The 20,039-nt window shown below is 38.0% G+C and overlaps 1 protein-coding gene across 12 annotated transcripts in view; it reads left to right on the forward strand.

Annotated features, from left to right (window-relative positions):
- Nucleotides 1-20,039, forward strand: part of SMIM14 (small integral membrane protein 14) — a 95,153-nt gene that overhangs the window by 21,269 nt on the left and 53,845 nt on the right. For all 12 annotated transcript variants that reach the window (XR_012021490.1, XM_072807119.1, XM_072807068.1 and 9 more), the window contains one exon: nucleotides 16,565-16,674. Coding sequence is in view for 11 of the 12 variants with exons in the window: in XM_072807068.1 (XP_072663169.1) it covers nucleotides 16,565-16,674 (110 nt within the window). In the remaining variant the exon portion in view is untranslated. The remainder of the gene's footprint in view (nucleotides 1-16,564; nucleotides 16,675-20,039) is intronic.

The raw sequence follows: 20,039 nt of genomic DNA on the forward strand, positions 1-20,039 counted from the left end.
GGGAGTTTCTCTCTCCTGCCCCTGCTGCTCCCTGTTCATGTGCTCCTTTCTCTCTCTCTCTCTCTCTCAAGTAAATAAATAAATAAATAAAAATCTTTAAAAAATAAATGAAATCCCAATAAATAAAATTAAAAAATAATAAAAAACAATTGAAGTAGAGCTTTTTATGTATTGACACGTGCGAAGGCTTTTTATGCTACAAAACGGCAAGTTGGCAGAATGTGTATCTTTAAGATCCACCAAAATGATTAATGTGTATACATATTTATAAGAGTATAAATATATATGAAAAGACCTTGGGTATTCACACCAGACTATCAGCAGTGGTACCTCTGGGGAGGAGGTTGGGGAGGAGAGTTGGGGAGGGAGGAATGGAAAAGTTGACATTTTCCATTTTACTTTGTATACTTCTGGGGATACCACTGATACCGCGTGGTCTGATAAAAATAAGTAACACTGATAACTTTACGGTTTTATGATTTGCTACAAAGAGTGTTTAGCATCATTAAGAACCACTTTTAATGGGACGCCTGGGTGGCTCAGCAGTTGAGCGTCTGCCTTCAGCCCAGGGCGTGATCCTGGAGTCCTGAGATCAAGTCCCACATCGGGCTCCCTGCATGGAGCCGGCTTCTCGCTCTGCCTGTGTCTCTACCTCTCTCTCTGTGTGTCTCTCATAAATAAATAAAATCTTAAAAAAACAAACCACTTTTAAGAAGTTTACTCCCTAAGGAATCAATCCTATATACAAGCATGTAATTCCATGGCATAATTCTAGAAAATAGAGGTATGAGACCACACTATCTACTTTTTCGCCTTTTCCAGAGTTATAAGTAGACAATTAAATTTGGCTCCCTGCTCGAACTTCAATTAAAAATAAATAAATAAATTTGGCTCCCCTGAGGTGAGATCAGGTAAATTAAACCCACACAGCATGAACTGGAGTGTTAAAGGTTCTAACAGCAGATAATAAACTGTTTAACAGCCCTGGAAAGTTCCCTAAGCATGTAGAAACAGGATGACTCAACTGACTTATTACTGCTGAACTCTACTAGGAAATGTCTGCTAGTTGCAGTGGAAGGAGGAAATTACTTGGATCTGAGGGAATTGCATTTGCCCTCCCAACATTCAGAGTGTTTCCTTTCACTTCTTTTCTATGATAGGAGTTGAGTTGTTTGAGAGCTTTAGATGTATGCACTTGTTTTGTCCTTTATGCGGCATAAAAAGCAACCTATAAATTGTTGGTTAACTTATGCCTGCAGTCAGATTGCTGTTGCAAATATTAATTGTAATAGGAAAGTACTGATGTAAAAGTTATATGCTTATTAAAAATTTGAAAATATGAAAAAGTAGAATTGTATAGGAACTCTGTAGAAGCTGTCACCCAACTTCAATAATTGTCAACAAATGGCCTGTTTTATTTCATCTATGTTTATCTAAGCCCACATTTAATTCCTTCCTCCTCTGGATTATTTTGGATTTGAATTTTTTCAATGTATTCATATTTTCATGACTTAGGCATTGCAATAAAGCTGGTTGTCTTCATGAGTCAAGTCTATGACTTTGGAATTTAGCATAGATAGATCTCTTGCATTAGGGACATGTTATTTAAGAGAAGGACATCAGAGCCATTGTTTTAATACCCTTAAGTATTTGTAAAATACCCTCCTGTACCCTAAAATAAATTCTAGGTATTTGTAAAACAACCCAAATAAATTCTGATATACCAGAATTCTGATTCAGTAACCCAATTCTGTCTTGCCCACGATACAGCAGCTTCTTAATGTCTCTGGACACAAGAGATTTAAAATTTTTTTTTTTAATTTTTATTTATTTATGATAGTCACAGAGAGAGAGAGAGAGAGAGAGAGAGGCAGAGACACAGGCAGAGGGAGAAGCAGGCTCCATGCACCGGGAGCCTGACGTGGGATTCGATCCCGGGTCTCCAGGATCGCGCCCTGGGCCAAAGGCAGGCGCTAAACCACTGCGCCACCCAGGGATCCCTGGACACAAGAGATTTAAATGTGAGATGGGATTAGTTAAGTTTTTTGCTCTAGTGCTTAGCTGCTGGTGTGCATTGACAATTGTTCTGAGATCCTAGCCAAGAGAGAACTCTTTCCATTGTGTTTTCAGAAAAATAAGGAATCTTATTTTTTTAAAAATATTTTATTTATTTATTCATGAGAGGCAGAGAGAGACAGACATAGGTAGAGGGAGAAGCAGGCTCCCTGCAAGGAGCCAGATGTGGGAGTTGATGATCTAGCATCCCAGGATCACATCGTGGGCCAAAGGCAGATGCTCAACCCCTGAGCCACCCAGGCATCCCCGAAACAAGTAATCTTAAAGTGGAAACTACTAAGTGAAAACTGAGGAGTGCTTAAAACAGCTCATTTATGTTAAGAAATCTCCACAGATGCATAGCACTATTGAGGAATGTCCTATTTATAAATACATTTTTCTCATTTTACTGGAGGCTAATTAATACTACCATATACTTTAAATTCTTGTTGATTTGCATGCTTCTGGCATATGTAGATGCAGAGAAAATAAACGTCAGAGATTCAGCAAATATTTATTCATTGCTGTGGCTTAAGCAGTGAAGGAGGTATTTGGAGACAGTGATGACTAATACAGGTTCCTGCCCTCAAGAAGCTGGGCTTTTTGGAGGTGGGAGGTACTGGTGGTATTGGTGGAATCCAGTTTTGTTTATCAAATGGATTAAGAGCTGTTTTACAATTTTTATAGGTGATAGAAACAGGTCTCCCTTTAGTTATAAAAGGCAAATTGTTAGCACTTCTGTGTTCAGAGGTTACAGAACTGGGTAGCTATTAGGCCTTTTAGTATTTAAATTTCATTAAAAAAATCTTATACCTTTTCATTTCAACTGACATTTTTTTTGCCTGGGGAGGCACAGATAGGAAAGAAAGGAGGGAGGGAAGAAGAGAGGGAGGACCAGTATTTGTAAGTGGACATTTGTGTGTGGATTTGAAAAGACAGGTGAGAAATAGGCTTTCAAGAGTGAATTTTATCTGCCTATAAAGATCTTATTTATTCATAAGAGACAGAGAGGCAGAGACATAGGCAGAAGGAGAAGCAGGCTCCCCACAGGGAGTCCAGTATGGGACTCGATCCCCAGACCTAGATCACACCTGAGGCAGACGCTCAACCGCTGAGCCATCCAAGTGTCCCTTATCTGCCCATAAAGGTGGGATATATTTACTTTCAGAGTGTTCTGTGTTGGATATGTACAGTAAGTTCTCTGACATGAAAGCTAATCATTTTTAAGATTTTATTTATTCATGAGACACACACACAGAGAGAAACAGGCTCCCTGCAGGGAGACTGAAGTGGGACTCCATCCTGCAACTCTGGGATCACTTCCTGAGCTGAAGGCAGATGTTCACTGAGCCACCCAGGTGTCCCTAATGATTTTTTTTTTTTTTAAATGGGGCTTGCACAAAACAGTAAAGTAGAGTTCATATTTGGAATTTCCTGCCTTCTGGAGAGTTAGGCTCTCCAGCTTAGATGGCCTGCAACTTCTGTTTCCCCTTCCAGTTCCCACCTCCCCTTAACTCAGGCATACAGATCTCAGAAGGTACTAACTAGGTGGGAAGTAGGTTTGCCCCGACTGTTCTGCAACTTGCTTTCACCTCAGTCTATCTTGGATATTTCCCCAAATCATTACAAAGAAATCTGCCTTGTTCTTTTTTTTTTTTTTTTAAGATTTTATTTGTTTATTTGAGAGAGAGAAAAAGAGCATGAGCAGGGGGAGAGGAAGAGTGAGGACAAACTGACTTCCCGTTGAGCTCTGGAGCCAGCTGCGAGTTTCCATCCTAGGACCCTGAGACCATGACCTGAGCAGAAGTCAGATGCTTAACTGATGAAGCCTCCCAGGTGCCCCATGCCTCATTTTCAACAGCTGTGGAGGACTTCATGAACTCATACTATTATTTATTTAATCAGAACTATAGTGATGAAGGATACACATTTTTTTGCTCTCATAAACACTGAACATCCTTATATAATAGCATTGTATGCTTATTTGGATATGGATATGCAAGTTGACTAGATAAATTAATTTTTACCAATCTTCGGATAGATGAAAGGGATAATTTGCACCTCTTTTATTTTTTTGTTTATTGGCTCTCTATTTTCCTATGAACATGATCTTTGCTTTTTTTTTTTGTAAGATTGCCATTTCTATATTGACTTTTCAGAGTTCACTATAAATTAAGAAAATTAACCAGATATATGTTGCAAGTGTTTTTCCAAGTTCTTTGTCTTTTTATTTCACAGTATATTTTTGGTGTGTAAAAACTTTCATAATTTTTGGCTGTCAAACTTATTGATCCTGTATAGTGTCTTGGATTTATGTTGTTATGCAAGTATTCCAGTTGTCTTCTTGTTACATATTTGTGACTTTAAAAAATTAAACTTCTGTGTTTTGAAAGTCTTAATATATTAATGCACACACATTCATTGTAAGAAGTATTTAAAAATTAACAAAGTGAAAGTCTGTTTGAAGATTATATTCTTTTCCCTATAGCTAACCACTTACTAAGTTGGATGTATATTTTTCCAATCTTTTATATATGCATCATACTTCAATTTAAAAAAAAACAGTAAAAAAAAAGTTATCTTACCATTTATTAAATAGTTGATGGTTGAAAGTGGCACCTTTGTCATATTCTAAATTCCCCTTAAAAATCATGGGTCAGTTGTGGATATTCTAATCCATTGCTCTAGTTGCTTTAGTTGCTGTTTCTATGTGTGGCCTTATTTTAAGAAGTTAAATCAGTAACACGTCTAGAATTTATTTTGGTTTAAGGAATGAGGGTGGAGAACCAGCTGTGCCCTTCATCATTTATGGAATAATTTGTCGATCTCCGCCCCCTGTGATTTAATATGCTGTCATCAAACCTAGATAATTCTAGAAAGGACATCATTATCTCTGACCTATTGAAAGAGCATTTTGTTTAGGCTTCCTATATTGACTAGCTTCCCTTATATCAGTTTTCCATAATACAGCCAAGGTGATCTTTTCAGAACATGCCCTTTATGGGCTTCACATTACTATTTGGATGAAGACCTAATCTTGAACATAGCCTAGAAGACACCCAGTGTAACCTATACCCTTGACCTCCCTGGTCTCCTTTCAGACTACTCTTGTTCTCTGGATTCCAGCACATTCGTGCCAGGGGCTTTACCCTATTTTTCCTTTTGTGTCTGGAATGCCCTCTAGACCCCAATTTTCATACCTCTACTTCTGTCTTGCCCTGTTGTGTTCCAGTACATCCTTTTACTTTCAACTCAAAATTAACTTCTTGATAAAATCTTCTCTGACTTCCTAGCTAAGTTTATTTTTATTTTATTTTATTTTTTTTCCTAGCTAAGTTTAGAACCTGTATGTGCTCTCTCTCTCTTTTCTTTTTTGTATATTTATTTAATCTCTACTTCCAACATGGGGCTCGAACTCAAGACCCTGAGATCAAGTCACACGTTCTTCCAACTGAGTCAGCCAGGTGCCCCTCCTTTTTTTTTTCTTTAATGACAGCTTTTTTTGAGATGCAACTCACATGCCATATGATGCATCATTTAAAGTGTAAAATGCAGTGGTTTTTAGTATAGTCATGGAGTTGTGTGACCATCACCATAATCAATTTTAGGTCATTTTTTTAATCCCGAAAGAAAACAGGTACCAGTTAGTAGTCAGTCCCCATTTCTCCCCAAACCCTCTAGTCCTGGACAACCAGAATTAAAAAAAAAAAAAATTTGGCAAAATATAAAATATGTATAACAAATTTTGCTATTTTAACCATTCTTTCAAGGTTATAATTCAGTTGCACTAATTACCTTCATGATATTGTACAATTACTACTACTGTGCATTTCTAAAACTTTATCACCCCAAACAGAAATTCTGTATTCTTTAAGCAATGACTCTCTATTCACTTCTGCCTCAGCCCCTGGAAACCACTGTTCTGCTTTCTGTCTGTATGAATTTTCTTATTCTAGATATTTCATGTAAGTGGAATCATACAGTATCTGTCCTTTTGTGTCTGGCTTATTTCACTTAGCATAATGTTTTCATGGCATAATCCATGTGTCAGAACTACATTCCTTTTTATGGCTGAATAGTATTCCATTGCATGCATATACCACATTTTGTTTATCCATTTATCAGATGGTGGCCAAGTGGGTTATTTCTTTTGGCTATCATGAATAATGCTGTTGTAATAGTATATAAATATCTGTTTGAGTCCATTTTCAAATCTTTGGGGTATATATCTAGAATTGGAATTGCTGGGTCATTGAAAAATCTTTTTTTTTTTTTTTTTAAGATTTTATCTGTTCATTTTAGAGATAGAGTGCAAATGTGACCTGGGGTTGGTGGGGGAGGAGCAGAAGGAAAGGGACAAGCAAGATTTCTGCTGAGTGCAGAGCATAACTTGGGCTTGAGATCAAGCCTGAGATCATGACCTGAGCCGAGATGGAGAGTCAGACACTCAGTCGACTGAGGTTTCAGCCCTGGATTATTGATAATTCTTTGTTTAACTTTTTGAGGAACTACCAAACTGTTTTCTAGAGAGACTACACCGTTTTATGTTTCTACCGGCAATATAGAAGTGTTCTAATTTCTTCACATCACTTATTTTAATTTTTTTTATTACAGTCATCCTGGTAGGTATGAAGTGGCATCTCATGGTTTTGATTTTTATTTCCCTAATGATTAATGACATTGAGCATTTTTTCATATGCTTATTGGTCATTTGTGTATCTTTAGAGAAATGTCTGTTCAAGTCCTTTGCCCATTTTAAAATGGATTATTTTTTTCTTGTGTTACGTTCTTCATATATTCTGGATATTCAGCTTATCAGATATATGCAAATATTTTCTCTTATTTTGTGGCTTATGTATTCAGTTTTTTGGTCCATTTCTCTTTTATAGCATTTACAAATTTGTATTTATAATTTAAAAAATACTTAGGTTAATATTTGTCTTAACCATTAGAATGTGAACACTGTTAGGGAAGGACTGTATCCGTTTTTGCCCATTTTTATATTTCTAATGCCTAATTAGTTTTTGAATGAATGAAGTTCCTTTAAGCTAATTTATGAATTGTTTAATTGATCTCTTTTTTCCATCTTAAGTATCAGTTGTATTCCATCTTAGCTTCTCACTTGTTACTCTTATTTTTCAAAATCTTCCCAGTTATTTTCTGGCTATTGTTAAGTTACTTCATGCACCACTCAACATTGGTATCATTTTTAGATAACTTTGTCTTTTTTATTTCAGAGGGCTTTCTTGGTAGGATGAAGACTGCAGAGTTCTTTTCTTCTTTTTAAAAAAAATTTTTTTTTTTTAAGATTTTATTTATTTGTTCATGAGAGTACAGAGAGAGAGAGAGGCAGAGACACAGGCAGAGGGAGAAGCAGGCTCCATGCAGGGAGCCCGACGTGGGACTCGATCCGGGGACTCCAGGATCGCGCCCTGGGCCGAAGGCAGGCGCTAAACCGCTGAGCCACCCAGGGATCCCCAGTTCTTTTCATTAGTTTAGGCTGTTACAACAAAATACCAGAGACATTGATTTGTCATAGTTCTGGACTCTGGTAGGTCCATGATCAAGGTGCTGGCAATGTCTGATGAGGGCCCTTTTCCGAATTTGTAGATGGATGCCTTCTTGCTGTATCTTCACATGGTACAGAAAGAGATCATCTCTCATGTCTCTTCTTTAAGGACATTTATTCCATTTATAAAATCCACTCTCGGGCAGCCCCAGTGGCGCAGCGGTTTGGCGCCGCCTGCAGCCCAGGGCGTGATCCTGGAGACCCGGGATCGAGTCCCACGTTGGGCTCCCTGCATGGAGCCTGCTTCTACCTCTGCCTGTCTCTGCCTCTCTCTCTCTGTGTCTCTATGAATAAATAAATAAAATCTTTAAAAAAATAAAATAAAATAAAATAAAAATAAAATAAAATAAAATCCACTCTCATGACCTAATTACTTCCCAAAGGCCCTACCTTCAAATACCATCAAATTGGGGGTTAAGGCTTCAACATATTGTTAAATAACAAAAATTCAACTGAGTAGATTTATTTATTTTTAGATTTTTATTTTTTTAAAGATTTTATTCATTTGAGAGAGTAAGAGCACAAGTTGAGAAGAGAGGGAGAAGGAAAAGCAGACTCCTCACTGAGCAGGGAGCCCAATGTGGGGCTCTATCCCAGGACTCTGCGATCAAGACCTGAGCCAAAGGCAGGTGCTTAACTGCTGAGCCACCCAGTCCCCCAAGATTTTTTTTAAGTGATCTCTATACACCGTGTAAGCTCGAACTTATAACTCTGAGATCAAAAGCTGCATGCTTCACTGACTGAGCCAGCCAGGCACCCCTCAACTGAGTAAATTCAAAAATAAAATTAGTTTTATCCAACAGTTCATGAATTAGACAGCATCCTGTGTAGCAAATAGAAAGGAGCTCTGCTGAAGTATAGAAAAAGAAAGATTTTTAAAGACAGAAAGGGAAATGATTAGCAAAAGAATGCATTGTTTCAGGCAAGAGCACATTCCTAATGGGAATAGTAGGGTTTATCAGGAAGATTATCTCACTAGTGCTGACTAGGTAATTCCATGTTGACTGGTTAAAGGTTGTATTCCTGGGAAGTCAAAACTTCAGTTAGGTTGTATAGTAAGTCTTGGTTTGTTGGTGTGTGGTTTAGCACAAGTGACTCCATTTTGGTTTGCTGTCTCCTTTTTAACAATTCACCTCTTTTGATGAGACTTGCAGCTTAACTGAGAGGTGTGATCAAAACTTAAAGCATTAGTGCCACTTTTAGCTCTGAGGATCTCAGTCTTCTGTTTTTTGTTTGGGATATTCACAGGTTGTGACATTTTTTTTCTTTTTGTTTAATCTCTGTGATAGGCCACAACTTGAGGTTCACAGTATTTTTTAAAAGATTTTATTTTTGGGGTGCTTGGGTGGCTCAGTCAGTTAAGCATCTCCCTTCACATCAGGTTATTATCCTAGGTCATTATCCTAGGAACCTCAACAGGGAGCCTGCTTCAGATTTTATTTTCAGGTACTCTCTACATCCAACATGGGGCTTGAACTCACAACCTCAAGATCAAGAGTCACACGCATTACCAGCTGAGCCTCCAGGCACATGGGATTCACAATTTTTAAGTCAGTCATTCTCTTTGTTCCTTTTTTTTTTTTCTTTTTTTATTTAAGCAATCTCTACACCCAACACAGGGTTCGAAATCATGATCCTGAGACAAGAGTTGCAAGCCTCTTCTGAGTGAGCCAGCCAGGCACTCCTCTTTGTTCTTTTTCTGATGTTCTCATCTTAGATCATTTGCATGGTGGTTAGCAGCTAGGAACATTCAGGTAAAGCTTTTGAAAAAATACAAGGCGCCAGGGAGATTATTATGATTATTAGATTCAGGATGATTTCCCAATGTTTAGAATACGCTTTAAAGCTGTGGTTCCCAAGACTGAAACCATCAAAATCAAATAACTCAGAGAAAGACCCTGCTGAAGGAGGGCAAGGTTTAAAGCCAAGTGGCTTGCCTAGTGATCTTATGTAACTGAGTTTCAATTTTCCCAGAAATGTTAATCAAGGTGCAGCAGGTAGTGACGGTCACAGCATGCACACACTTCCTTGCTTAGCTAAAAGATAAATAAGGGCCATTCTATTATTTAAAAAAAAAAAAAAAAAAAAAAAAAGCTGTCGGGGGTAAAAAAAAGCAACTGTGGCCAGTCAGCCTTAAGACCTTCTGTTGGGTAACACCTTTGGCTCAGCAGTTGAGCATTTGCCTTCAGCTCAGGGTGTGATCCTAGAGTCCGGGGATTTCCCTGCAGGGAGCCTGCTTCTCCTGCCCATATCTCTGCCTTTTTCTCTCTGTGTCTCTCATGGATAAATAAATAAAATCTAAAATAAATAAAAAAGAACTTCTGATGGACAGCTATTGTGGATTTCGCAATACTTTTAAGAGTAAAGGAGAGGTTTCTAATTGTAGCCTCATTTAGACTTACTCCTGACTGTGGAAGTAGGGCCCCACCAAAGAAACTGAATCTTGAATCATGAAAGCCTCCTGGTGGGTTTTTTTCTAACTTGGCTCTGTAAATTCAGGGGAATTGATCAATGAAGTATAGCAGTTAGGGGCACACTGAGATAACCAAAGAGGCACTGCCTGGCTGTGTACCAGCGCTCTAGTCATTTACAGGCCCCCAGGATAATGATGACCACCATAGACAAAGACAAACCTTGTCCAGGCACAAACCATTCCCATTAAGGTAGTACTGTTACTAGATTAATTCACAGGGATGACTGTGTTTGTTCATTCAAGGCACAGGTCAGTTAGGTTTTCTTTTTAGCTTGAAATAAAAAAGATTTTTTTTTTTTAAGGTTTTTATTATCTATTCATGAGAGGCAGAGACAGGCAGCGGGAGAAGCAGGCTCCCTACTGGGAGCCCCATGTGGGACTTAATCCCAGGACCCCGAGATCACAACTGGAGCCTAAGGCAGACATTCAACAATGAGCCACCCAGGCACCCCTAAAAAAGCTGTTTTAAATTCCAGAGGTTACCCCACTTGGCAGTGGCCTGGGAAATATGGATGATGGTATTATGTTTCCAACCCAGTACCGCAGTAAAGAAGAGAAAGGGAAGAAGGGTTTCATGTTAAGTATGAGTGTTAATCCAGTGTTTGGGAGGAAGCACCTCGATGTCAGCTAATCTTCCTAATCAGCTTGATTTGGAGGTCTCCAGTGTTTGCATAGGCCCAGATGTCAGGTGCAGTTTTTGTCAGCTGTGAGATGTGTATCCAGGGTTCAAGTTTCTATCTGGATAGTGAGGAGGACCTAGTATAGTCCCTTCCGAGGAGATTTGAAGGTAGTCTTTGTTCTTAGTGATTCCAAATCAGGAGAGTGGGAGAAAACTAGTAACAGTAGCATGGTATGTTTTAGCCAGATATTTGAGGGAACCTAGAATTTAGGATCCAGTACCAATCTACATGCCTTTTTTTTTTTTTTTTTTTTTTTTACCAAAAACACACTTCCTGGTTTCCTTGCATAGGGAGATGTTTCCCTTATTTCCTAGAGCTTAATTACATATGTTAAAGTCTTTCAGCTCTAGAAACCTTAATTTCTCGTGAAAGTAAACAGTGGTGAACTGTCATTGCATTAGCATCTGTGGCTTGGCAGACTTTAAATACTTTATGTAATTTCTAGAAACGTACTTTTCCCAAGTATCTTTAGTTCTTCTGTAAAAGGAAGCCAAAAATCGATAAGCCTGTGTTCAATAATTAGTGTTTTAATATTTTATCTTATTTGGAAACGATCTGGATATTAAATGAATTTAACTTAAATCATTATCTAAATTAACAAAACTTCACGGTTTCAGGTTATCAAAAAGGTTTGGAGGAAACTAAAGTTTACCCTACAACTTTTTATTCTACATAACGTCTTTTTGTTTTTAACAATCATGTTTAGATTATACACACAAGCCATTAGACAGAGTCATCCATCACCCCCAAGCTTTTTTTTTTTTTTTTTGGCTGTCAGATTTTGTGAGAGATCAAATGAATTTATTTGATTAGTAAACCCAGGTAGAATAAAAGTTTTATATTTAATATGATAACCTAAAAGATATGTCTGTTTTAATTAAACCAACATACTTAAGCTAGCTTTTATACTGAAAAATTATCCTAGATCATGTTTGGATTCATTTCTGTTTTATTTCTGAGATTTACAAATACTTAACAAGCACTTATTTTTAAGACCGTTAAACCAGGGGCAGCCCCGGTGGCTCAGCGGTTTAGCGCCTGCCTCCAGCCCAGGGCATGATCCAGGGGTCCCTGGATCGAGTCCCACATCAGGTTCCTGGCATGGAGCCTGCTTCTCCCTCTGCCTGTGTCTTTGCCTCTCTCTCTGTGTGTCTCTCATAAATAAATAAAATCTTTAAAAAAAAAAAAAAAAAAGACCGTTAAACCATTCTTTTTTGATTTTTTTTAAATTTTTTTATTTATGATGTGGGGGGGGGCAAAGACATAGGCAGAAGGAGAAGCAGGCTCCATGCACCGGGAGCCCGATGGTGGGATTCGATCCCGGGTCTCGAGGATCGGGCCCTGGGCCAAAGGCAGGCGCTAAACTGCTGCGCCACCCAGGAATCCCAACAGAATTCTTTTTAAAGTGAGCTCTATGCCAAATATGGGGCTTGAGCTCACAACCAGAGATCAAGAGATGCATGCTTTACCAACTGAGCCACCCACGTGCCCCATAGAGAAGATTTTTAAGATTTGTATTTGTTGAGGCACCTGGCTGGCTCAGTAGGAGGAGCATAGGGTTGTGAGTTCCAACCCCATATTGGGTGTAGAGATTACTAAAGAAATTTTTTAAAAAGGATTTATATTTGTAGAGACAGGAAATCTTAAGGAGGCTCTCTGCTTAGAGTTTGGGCTAGAGAGCTTTGTTTGCAATTTGAATTTTAAAAAGTGTCCCCCCACCCCCTTTTATTTTCAGTCTTAGGAATTGGTATGGTCTAGGGATCCCTGGGTGGCGCAGCGGTTTGGCGCCTGCCTTTGGCCCAGGGCGCGATCCTGGAGACCCTGGATCGAATCCCACTTCGGGCTCCCGGTGCATGGAGCCTGCTTCTCCCTCTGCCTGTGTCTCTGCCTCTCTCTCTCTCTCTCTGTGACTATCATAAATAAAATAAAAAAAAAAAAAAGGAATTGGGATGGTCTAGATAAGAGTTACTATTTAATATCAAAGGCACAGAGGAAGAATGCAAATTCCTCCCAGGACTTTGGTTTCCTATGGTCAATATTTATAAGCCTTTTGAAATAATAGGGGAAGTTTTGGAATTGGTAATAAAAGGAATTAGGTAAACTTTGAATTGCCTCTGGAGTTGCATTTCAAATTTTGCCAAGATTTGTAAGATGTAGACAGTTGCTCTAAATTCCTCAAAGAATTCGGTTGCAATTTGAATGAAATCATAGGTTGATCCACCCATCTAATTACATTCTTCTTTTTTCTCCCCCCCCTAGTAAATACTTTTACAAAGGCTTCAGGTGATTTTTTTCTTTCCTTCTGGAGACTTACTTTCATTTTAGCTTATGGGAGGAGTCCTAAAAAAAATACTCTTACCAGGCTCTGAATATCAGCTCTCAGTCTGACCAATCTCCAGTCACAGAACTACTTAAAGATTCTTTTAGGTATCTTGTCAGTTTTCACCTGGGACAAACTGCAAGCATTTCTGCCATATCAGATAACCCCCCCGCCCCTTGGGCGTCAGAGGGATCCCCAGGGAAAATGCAAAAGAACTTATTTTTGTGTCTTTACTGGGTCTTACAGACAGATCTGGGAGAGCTGACTCTCTGGTAAGAATTTTTTTCCTTAGCCCACTTTACCAGTTTTCCTGGGATCCCATCTGTAGCTCTGTTTCTTACAGGAATTTGGCAAGATTTTTTTATTTTTAATGTTAGTTTTCCCTTGGCTATTTAAGAGAATAGTGTAGCAGTTTACCAGAAAATCTTAGAGTCCCATTTGGGAGGAGCCCTCCTTTGGGTCAGATATGGGAGTGGTGTCTATAAGGTCATTAACTTGGTTTACAGTCCATAAAGGAGGCTCAGACAGTAGTACTAGAATGAGTCCTCAAATAAAGGAAGATAGAAGGAAGCAGTAAGAATTAGGGGATCCCTGGGTGGCTCAGTGGTTTAGTGCCTGCTTTTGGCCCAGGGCATGATCCTGGAGACAGGGATCAAGTTCCACGTTGGACTCCCTGCATGAGCTCCCTGCATGGAGCCTGTTTCTCCCTCTGCCTGTGTCTTTGCGCACCCCCCGCCCCCTGCCCCCCCCCCCCCCCGTGTGTGTCTATCATAAATAAATAAATAAAATATTTTTAAAAAGATTAAAGCTTTTTGCTTTTAGGTACCATTTCTGTCTTAGTTTTTCACTAGCCTTTTACAACAAATCTTTTAATGAGGCTATTTTGGAATTTTGAAGCCTTTTGGTGTCTCTTGCATACCAGTAAAAATAGGCATCCCATTCTGTTTGATTTGGAAGGCTTGCTTTTAAATGTGTTTATTAAATGATCTTATCTAATTGGAACATTTCTTGAAATGGCCATTATAATTCTAGGTTGTAATTTCTTGGAGGGCAATTTGGTAGGATCTTAGCCACAATTAGAATTTAACCTGCCTTTTCTGTGCAGCCATATCTAGCCATAAATGGGGTGTAACTCACATTTTTGTCTGGCCACATTTTGGGGCTGCCAATTTGATGGTTACCAAATCAGGATGTCAGGACCCAAAAAAGCTTAGTAAGATTTTGCCGGTTTTGTCGATGTATCTTCTGGACCATAGTTCTTAGGCATAAAATAAGCAGGAGTACCAGAAGGAAGCATGCTTTACTCTCTAGAGTTTAAGGATCCCATTACCCAACTTTGGTTTTCTTAGAAAGCTGAGCCTAGTACCTAAAAGGGATGTGCCTCTGGATTGGGAATTGCACAGTGTACCTCATTGCACAGAAATTTTCTTGAGGTTGCCAGGTGACCTAGTGTCAACCTAACTAGTTCTGTGACCCACTTAATACAGGAGTCTTTGGGTTGGGTGATGAGCACTCTAACAGCTTTTTTTTTTTTAAAATAAGATTTTATGTATTTATTCATGAGAGACACACAGAGAAAGAGAGGTGGAGGGAGAAGCACGCTCCCTGTGGGCAGCCTGATGTGGGACTTGATCCCAGGACCCTGGGATTGTGATCTGAGCCAAAGACAGGTGTTCAACCACTGAACCTCTCTAATAGCTCTTAAATGCTTCCATTGCCTACCAATTTTTGTGGCTTCCCCCAACCCCCCGAGATTCCTGTTAGCCATAACCCTTTATGCACACAAAATAAGACAAACAAACACATGCACCCTAACATACCAGCAGCAACCAAAAGATGTTATTGTGGACTGGCCAAGAGATGGCCTTGCATACCATCACCAGTTCTCAGCATGGATTAAACCAGCAGACTCCAGTAAGTGGAGACTGTGGATTGGAATTGAGGAAAGGACTAAACCACCAAATCCCAGTAATTGGGTACTGTGACTGGAACTGAGGAAAGGAATTCCAAACAACTGGGGAATTGTGGACCAAATCAAGAGGTAGAGATTCAGCTTCAGGCTGAAGCTGACCCACTAAGCCCTGGATTAAAAAGCCAGTTAGTTTAGGAGTTCAAGAGAAAGAGAGTAGAGCTCAGAACTGACAGGAAGTTCCCAATGGCCCTCAGAAATGACTGGAAAGAAAGTGAACTAACTTCAGCAGTTCATGGGCTCCCACACCTGTGTTTCTTGTTGTCCCCAAAGCTGTCAGAAGTCTCCTTTGATCCTGTTGCTTTCACCAAATTTGTTAAATAAGAAAAATTAAACAGTAAATGTAAAGATCATATTGGCTTTATTCAACAATTCATGACTTGGGCAGCATCCCATCTAGTAAATAGAAAGGAGCTCTACCAAGCTGTAGAAAAGGAAATTTTTTTAAAAGATTTTATTTATTTATTAATGAGAGAGAGAGAGAGAGGTAGACACACAGGCAGAGGGAGAAGCAGGCTCCATGCAGGGAGCCCGACGTGGGACTCCATCCTGGGTCTCCAGGATCAGGCCCTGGGCTGAAGGCGGTGCTAAACCGCTGAGCCACCCTGGCTGCCCAGAAGGAACGATTTTTAAAGCCATAAATGGAGGGGCTCCTGGGTGGCTTAGACGGTTCAGCATCTGCCTTAGGCTCAGGTCATATTCCCAGAGTCCTGGGATCGAGCCCCACATTGGTCTCTCTGCTCAGTAGAGAGCCTGCTTCTCTCCGTCTGCTCACTGCACCACCCGCTTGTGAGTGTGCTTTCTCTGTCTCATTCTTTGTCAAATATGTAAATAAAATCTTAAAAAAAAAAAAAGGCAGAGGGAGAGTGTAAAAAGGAACTTATTAGCAAAGAATATATTGTTTTATGCAACATCACCTTCCTAAGGGGAATGGAAGGAGTCTCTGGATGGATTATCTCACTAGTGCTGACTAGGTAATTCCATGTTGACTGGCTAAAGGTTACAGTTCTTGGGGTTGAAACTGCAATTAGGGGGCGCCTGGGTAGCTCAGTTGGTTAAGATCTACCTTCAGCTCAGGTCAAGATCTCAGGGTCCTGGGATTGAGCTCAGCTCCCTGCTCAGTGGGGAGCCTGCTTCTCCCTCTGCCCCCTGCTTGTGCTCTCTCTTGCTTCCTTTCTCAAATAAATAAAATCTTAAAAAACTCTGCAGCTAGATTGGGTATTAAGTATTGGCTTGCTGACGTGGGTTTTAGCATGAGCGACTATTTTTTTTGGCCCGCTGTCTCCTTTTTAACAATATGAATTTTAAGGAGGACACAAGCTTAGTCTTATGTACATTATATAATCAATTCATAAATATAGGTCATTAATAAATATGAAGTATCCTTAATTTAAGAGAATTACTATAAATCTGTATGATAATACGAATTTTTCGTAGCTCAAGAGAATTAGTAATGATGAATAGTAGTAGTCTTAAAATATTTTTTTCTTCCTCCTAGATTTCAACAGTCAAGTTAAATCAAGCTGGGCAATCATGGCAGAAGGTGGATTTGATCCTTGTGAATGTGTTTGCTCTCATGAACATGCAATGAGAAGGCTGATCAATCTGGTGAGATAAATGGGATAGTCCTATTCAGAATTAACCTGTACCCCTTTCTGTCCTATTTCTGTGGGAATGTTGGTTATTGGAGGATTTTCATCTGATTGTCACTAAAATTATTTCATAATTGAAATTCCACAATGGTTGAAGTCATAATGGTCAAAGTTTGCTGGCAATTCTTTTATTAGAGATAAAAACAGATTGCTGTCTTTATTTATGGTATATTTATGTTGGTGATATCACCATCATAGGTAAGTAACACGTGTATAGCCTTTTCTGTTTTGTATTATTGAATATAGTATGGAGCTTATTTACCTGATAAATGGCTATGAAGACACAGTTCCTGTTGTGACATGGTTTAGATCCTACTGCAACAAATGATATGACAATAAAAATCTTTATATAAAGCATTTCCAAATCCAAATCAATTATTTGACAGAGGCAGTTTTCTGAACAACAGGTTTTAGATAGTCTCATTGAATTGATGTGAGATTTGAATTTATAAGGTTTTTAAGACTCTCCCAAGTCTCTACAATCTTAAATACAGGACATTTTATATATTATACTTTATACTTTTTATGTGGAAAAGAAGAAATTTGATTATTAAAAAAGTATATTATTGGGATCCCTGGGTGGCGCAGCGGTTTAGCGCCTGCCTTTGGCCCAGTGCGCAATCCTGGAGACCCGGGATCGAATCCCACGTTGGGCTCCTGGTGCATGGAGCCTGCTTCTCCCTCTGCCTGTGTCTCTGCTTCTCTCTCTCTCTGTGACTATCATAAATAAATAATTTTTTTTAAAAAGTATATTATTATGTTAGACATAACATTTTTTTTGTTCTAGAATATTATACACAGGTGTATTATCATAGACCAGTTAATAAAGGCAGGAATAAATATTTGCTCAAATATATGAATTGGTGGTTAATAAGTAGGTTTTTTGCTGAGTCAGTGTCTGTATATAGTGATCAGAAGTGTGTTTTCTGTGAATGATTTTCCTCTTAGAGTCAGCATATGTTAGGACTTAATGATCCTAAAGAATGTCTTAGAGGGAAATCAATAAAATAAGAACTTATAAATTAAATTAGACTTGTGGCTATAGAAATAAAATGGCAATTTCATATCTGTGATAACTTGATATAAAAATAGATGAGTCTGAAGAGAGAATATTTAAAGTATTTTCTCCTATTTGTGACATTAAATATAAAATTTTATGTCCAAATTTAAACATAAGGCAAATTTTTTTTTCAAATTACTGTGATACTAGGAACAAAAAATAGACTTGTAATTTAACTGGTAAATTTTCCCAGGAGATCAGTTTTTGATAAGAATTACTACCTCTTTTTTTCTTAGTATAGTATTTTTATTTTTAACATACTACCATGCTTTTTTTCTCTTAGCTCTGCCACTTGTTTTTTAGAGATGGCTAAAACTAAGCTCTACTTTTTAGGATTTCCTGTACATTTCTGTTCTCTTTAGTAGAATGTCAGGAAACCATATTTAGCTTTTGTTTTGTTTTGTTTTAAATAGGTACATTCATGCCTGATGGAACATTGTTTATAGCAATTCTAGTGTAAAATCTAATTTATATGAAAATTTTACAAACCTTTAAAACTGTACACTTTTTAGTCTTCGCTGGATATTTTCACATGATGTAAATCACTGATGGGTGATCCTGGATAGGTGATCCACTGATGTATAACATGCTGATAGTAGTATGGAAGATGCCAGGAGAGAGGAGGAACTCATTTGATTCAATAAGGAAAGTAGCTGATTAGGCTTGATTTGAATTGTGCTTTATAATTTTTTCCCTTTTCTTTAAACTCCAAATCAAGCAGCATTTTGGAGCCGTATCTACTTAGTAGATATTAAGTGCTTTCTAAAAACGTTTCTGAAAGAGAGTATCTTTTGAAATAAGATCTCTAACTTCAGAAATTAAAAAATAAGGTCTAACTTCTCTAAATTCAGTATTGTGTAATAGTCTTTATTATAGCATTATTTCTAGTGTGAATAGTTATAAACAAACCTAATTGCCTACCAGTAGGGCACTGTTTATATCATGGTATGTTCATATGCTGGAATCTTATACAGATGTTTAAAAGAATTATGTCTTTAAAGAATATATAATAACCTAAGGGAAATTCATATACAGAATGAATAAAAGCAAGATATAGAAATGGCATTTAGTTTGGTCTTGCTTTTCTGTACCCACACATACCATATATATGTGTGTCTAGGAAGAAAAGACTTGAAGAAAATATGTCAAAATGTTATAAAAAGGTGAGACTTTTTTTTTTTTTTACAGTTTTCTGTATTTTCTGTAATATCTTATAATCAGAAAAAGGTTACTTAACAAAAACTATATATTTTTTTGGTTTAAATATGGTCAGCACTCTTTTATAATATACTAGGCTTTTCTACTTCTCATGCATTCATTATCTTGTACTCTTATACTTTTTTATTTATTTATTTATTTATTATTTATTATTTTATTTTATTTTTTTTATAAGACTTTTTTTAATATCTTATTTATTCATGAGAGACACAGAGAGAGAGGCAGAGACACACGCAGAGGTAGAAGCAGGCTCCATGCAGGGAGCCCGATGTGGGACTCGATCCCGGGTCCCCAGGATCACATTCTGGGCTGAAGACAGGCACTAAACCACTGAGCCACCCAGGCATCCCTTATACTTTTTTTTAGTACCTTTATCTTATTACTCTGTGGAAGTCTAACTCCTTAGCCTATATTTTACAAGCAGTTTATCTGAAGGTATAATTTTTCTGTATTAGTTATAGCCACTAGGATTTAGATGTCTGCATGTTCAGGAAACTCATGGATGCAATAATAATGTATCACAGTATGACGATAGAGCAGAGATTTTTTTCTCATCTTTCTAAACATGGACATTTAATTCATCCTTGCAATAGAGTAGCATCTCATTAATTCTAAGTACTAATTAGGAATTTTTGTTTTGTTTTTACTTCATATAAACTGGATTTTCTTATAGGTTAGAATATTACCAATTCCTGAGGACTTAAAGTGCTAATAGTAAGTAAAAACCTGAGGAAACTTGAGGATTTTATGATTATTTATGGTTAACTCATTAGTTGTATGCTGGGCTACAGTTTAGTTTTGCCTACTCTGTGGAAATAGATGGGTTTTGCTGTGGCTTATATTCACCTTAGGAGCAGTTAAGATTTTACCATTATTTCCTTTGTATTTTAATAAAATTCTTTTTATTCACAATTTAAAACTAACTTCTGTTCCTAATGTAGTAACAGTATCAGTTAAGGTTCTTTATTATAGGTTATAGATGTTCTGGCAGCATTAAGCAGAAAAAGACATATTAAAAGGATATTATGTGGCTCACACTGAAC

Source organism: Canis lupus, chromosome 2 (genome assembly GCF_048164855.1).
Source record: "Canis lupus baileyi chromosome 2, mCanLup2.hap1, whole genome shotgun sequence".
Lineage (NCBI taxonomy): Eukaryota > Metazoa > Chordata > Mammalia > Carnivora > Canidae > Canis > Canis lupus.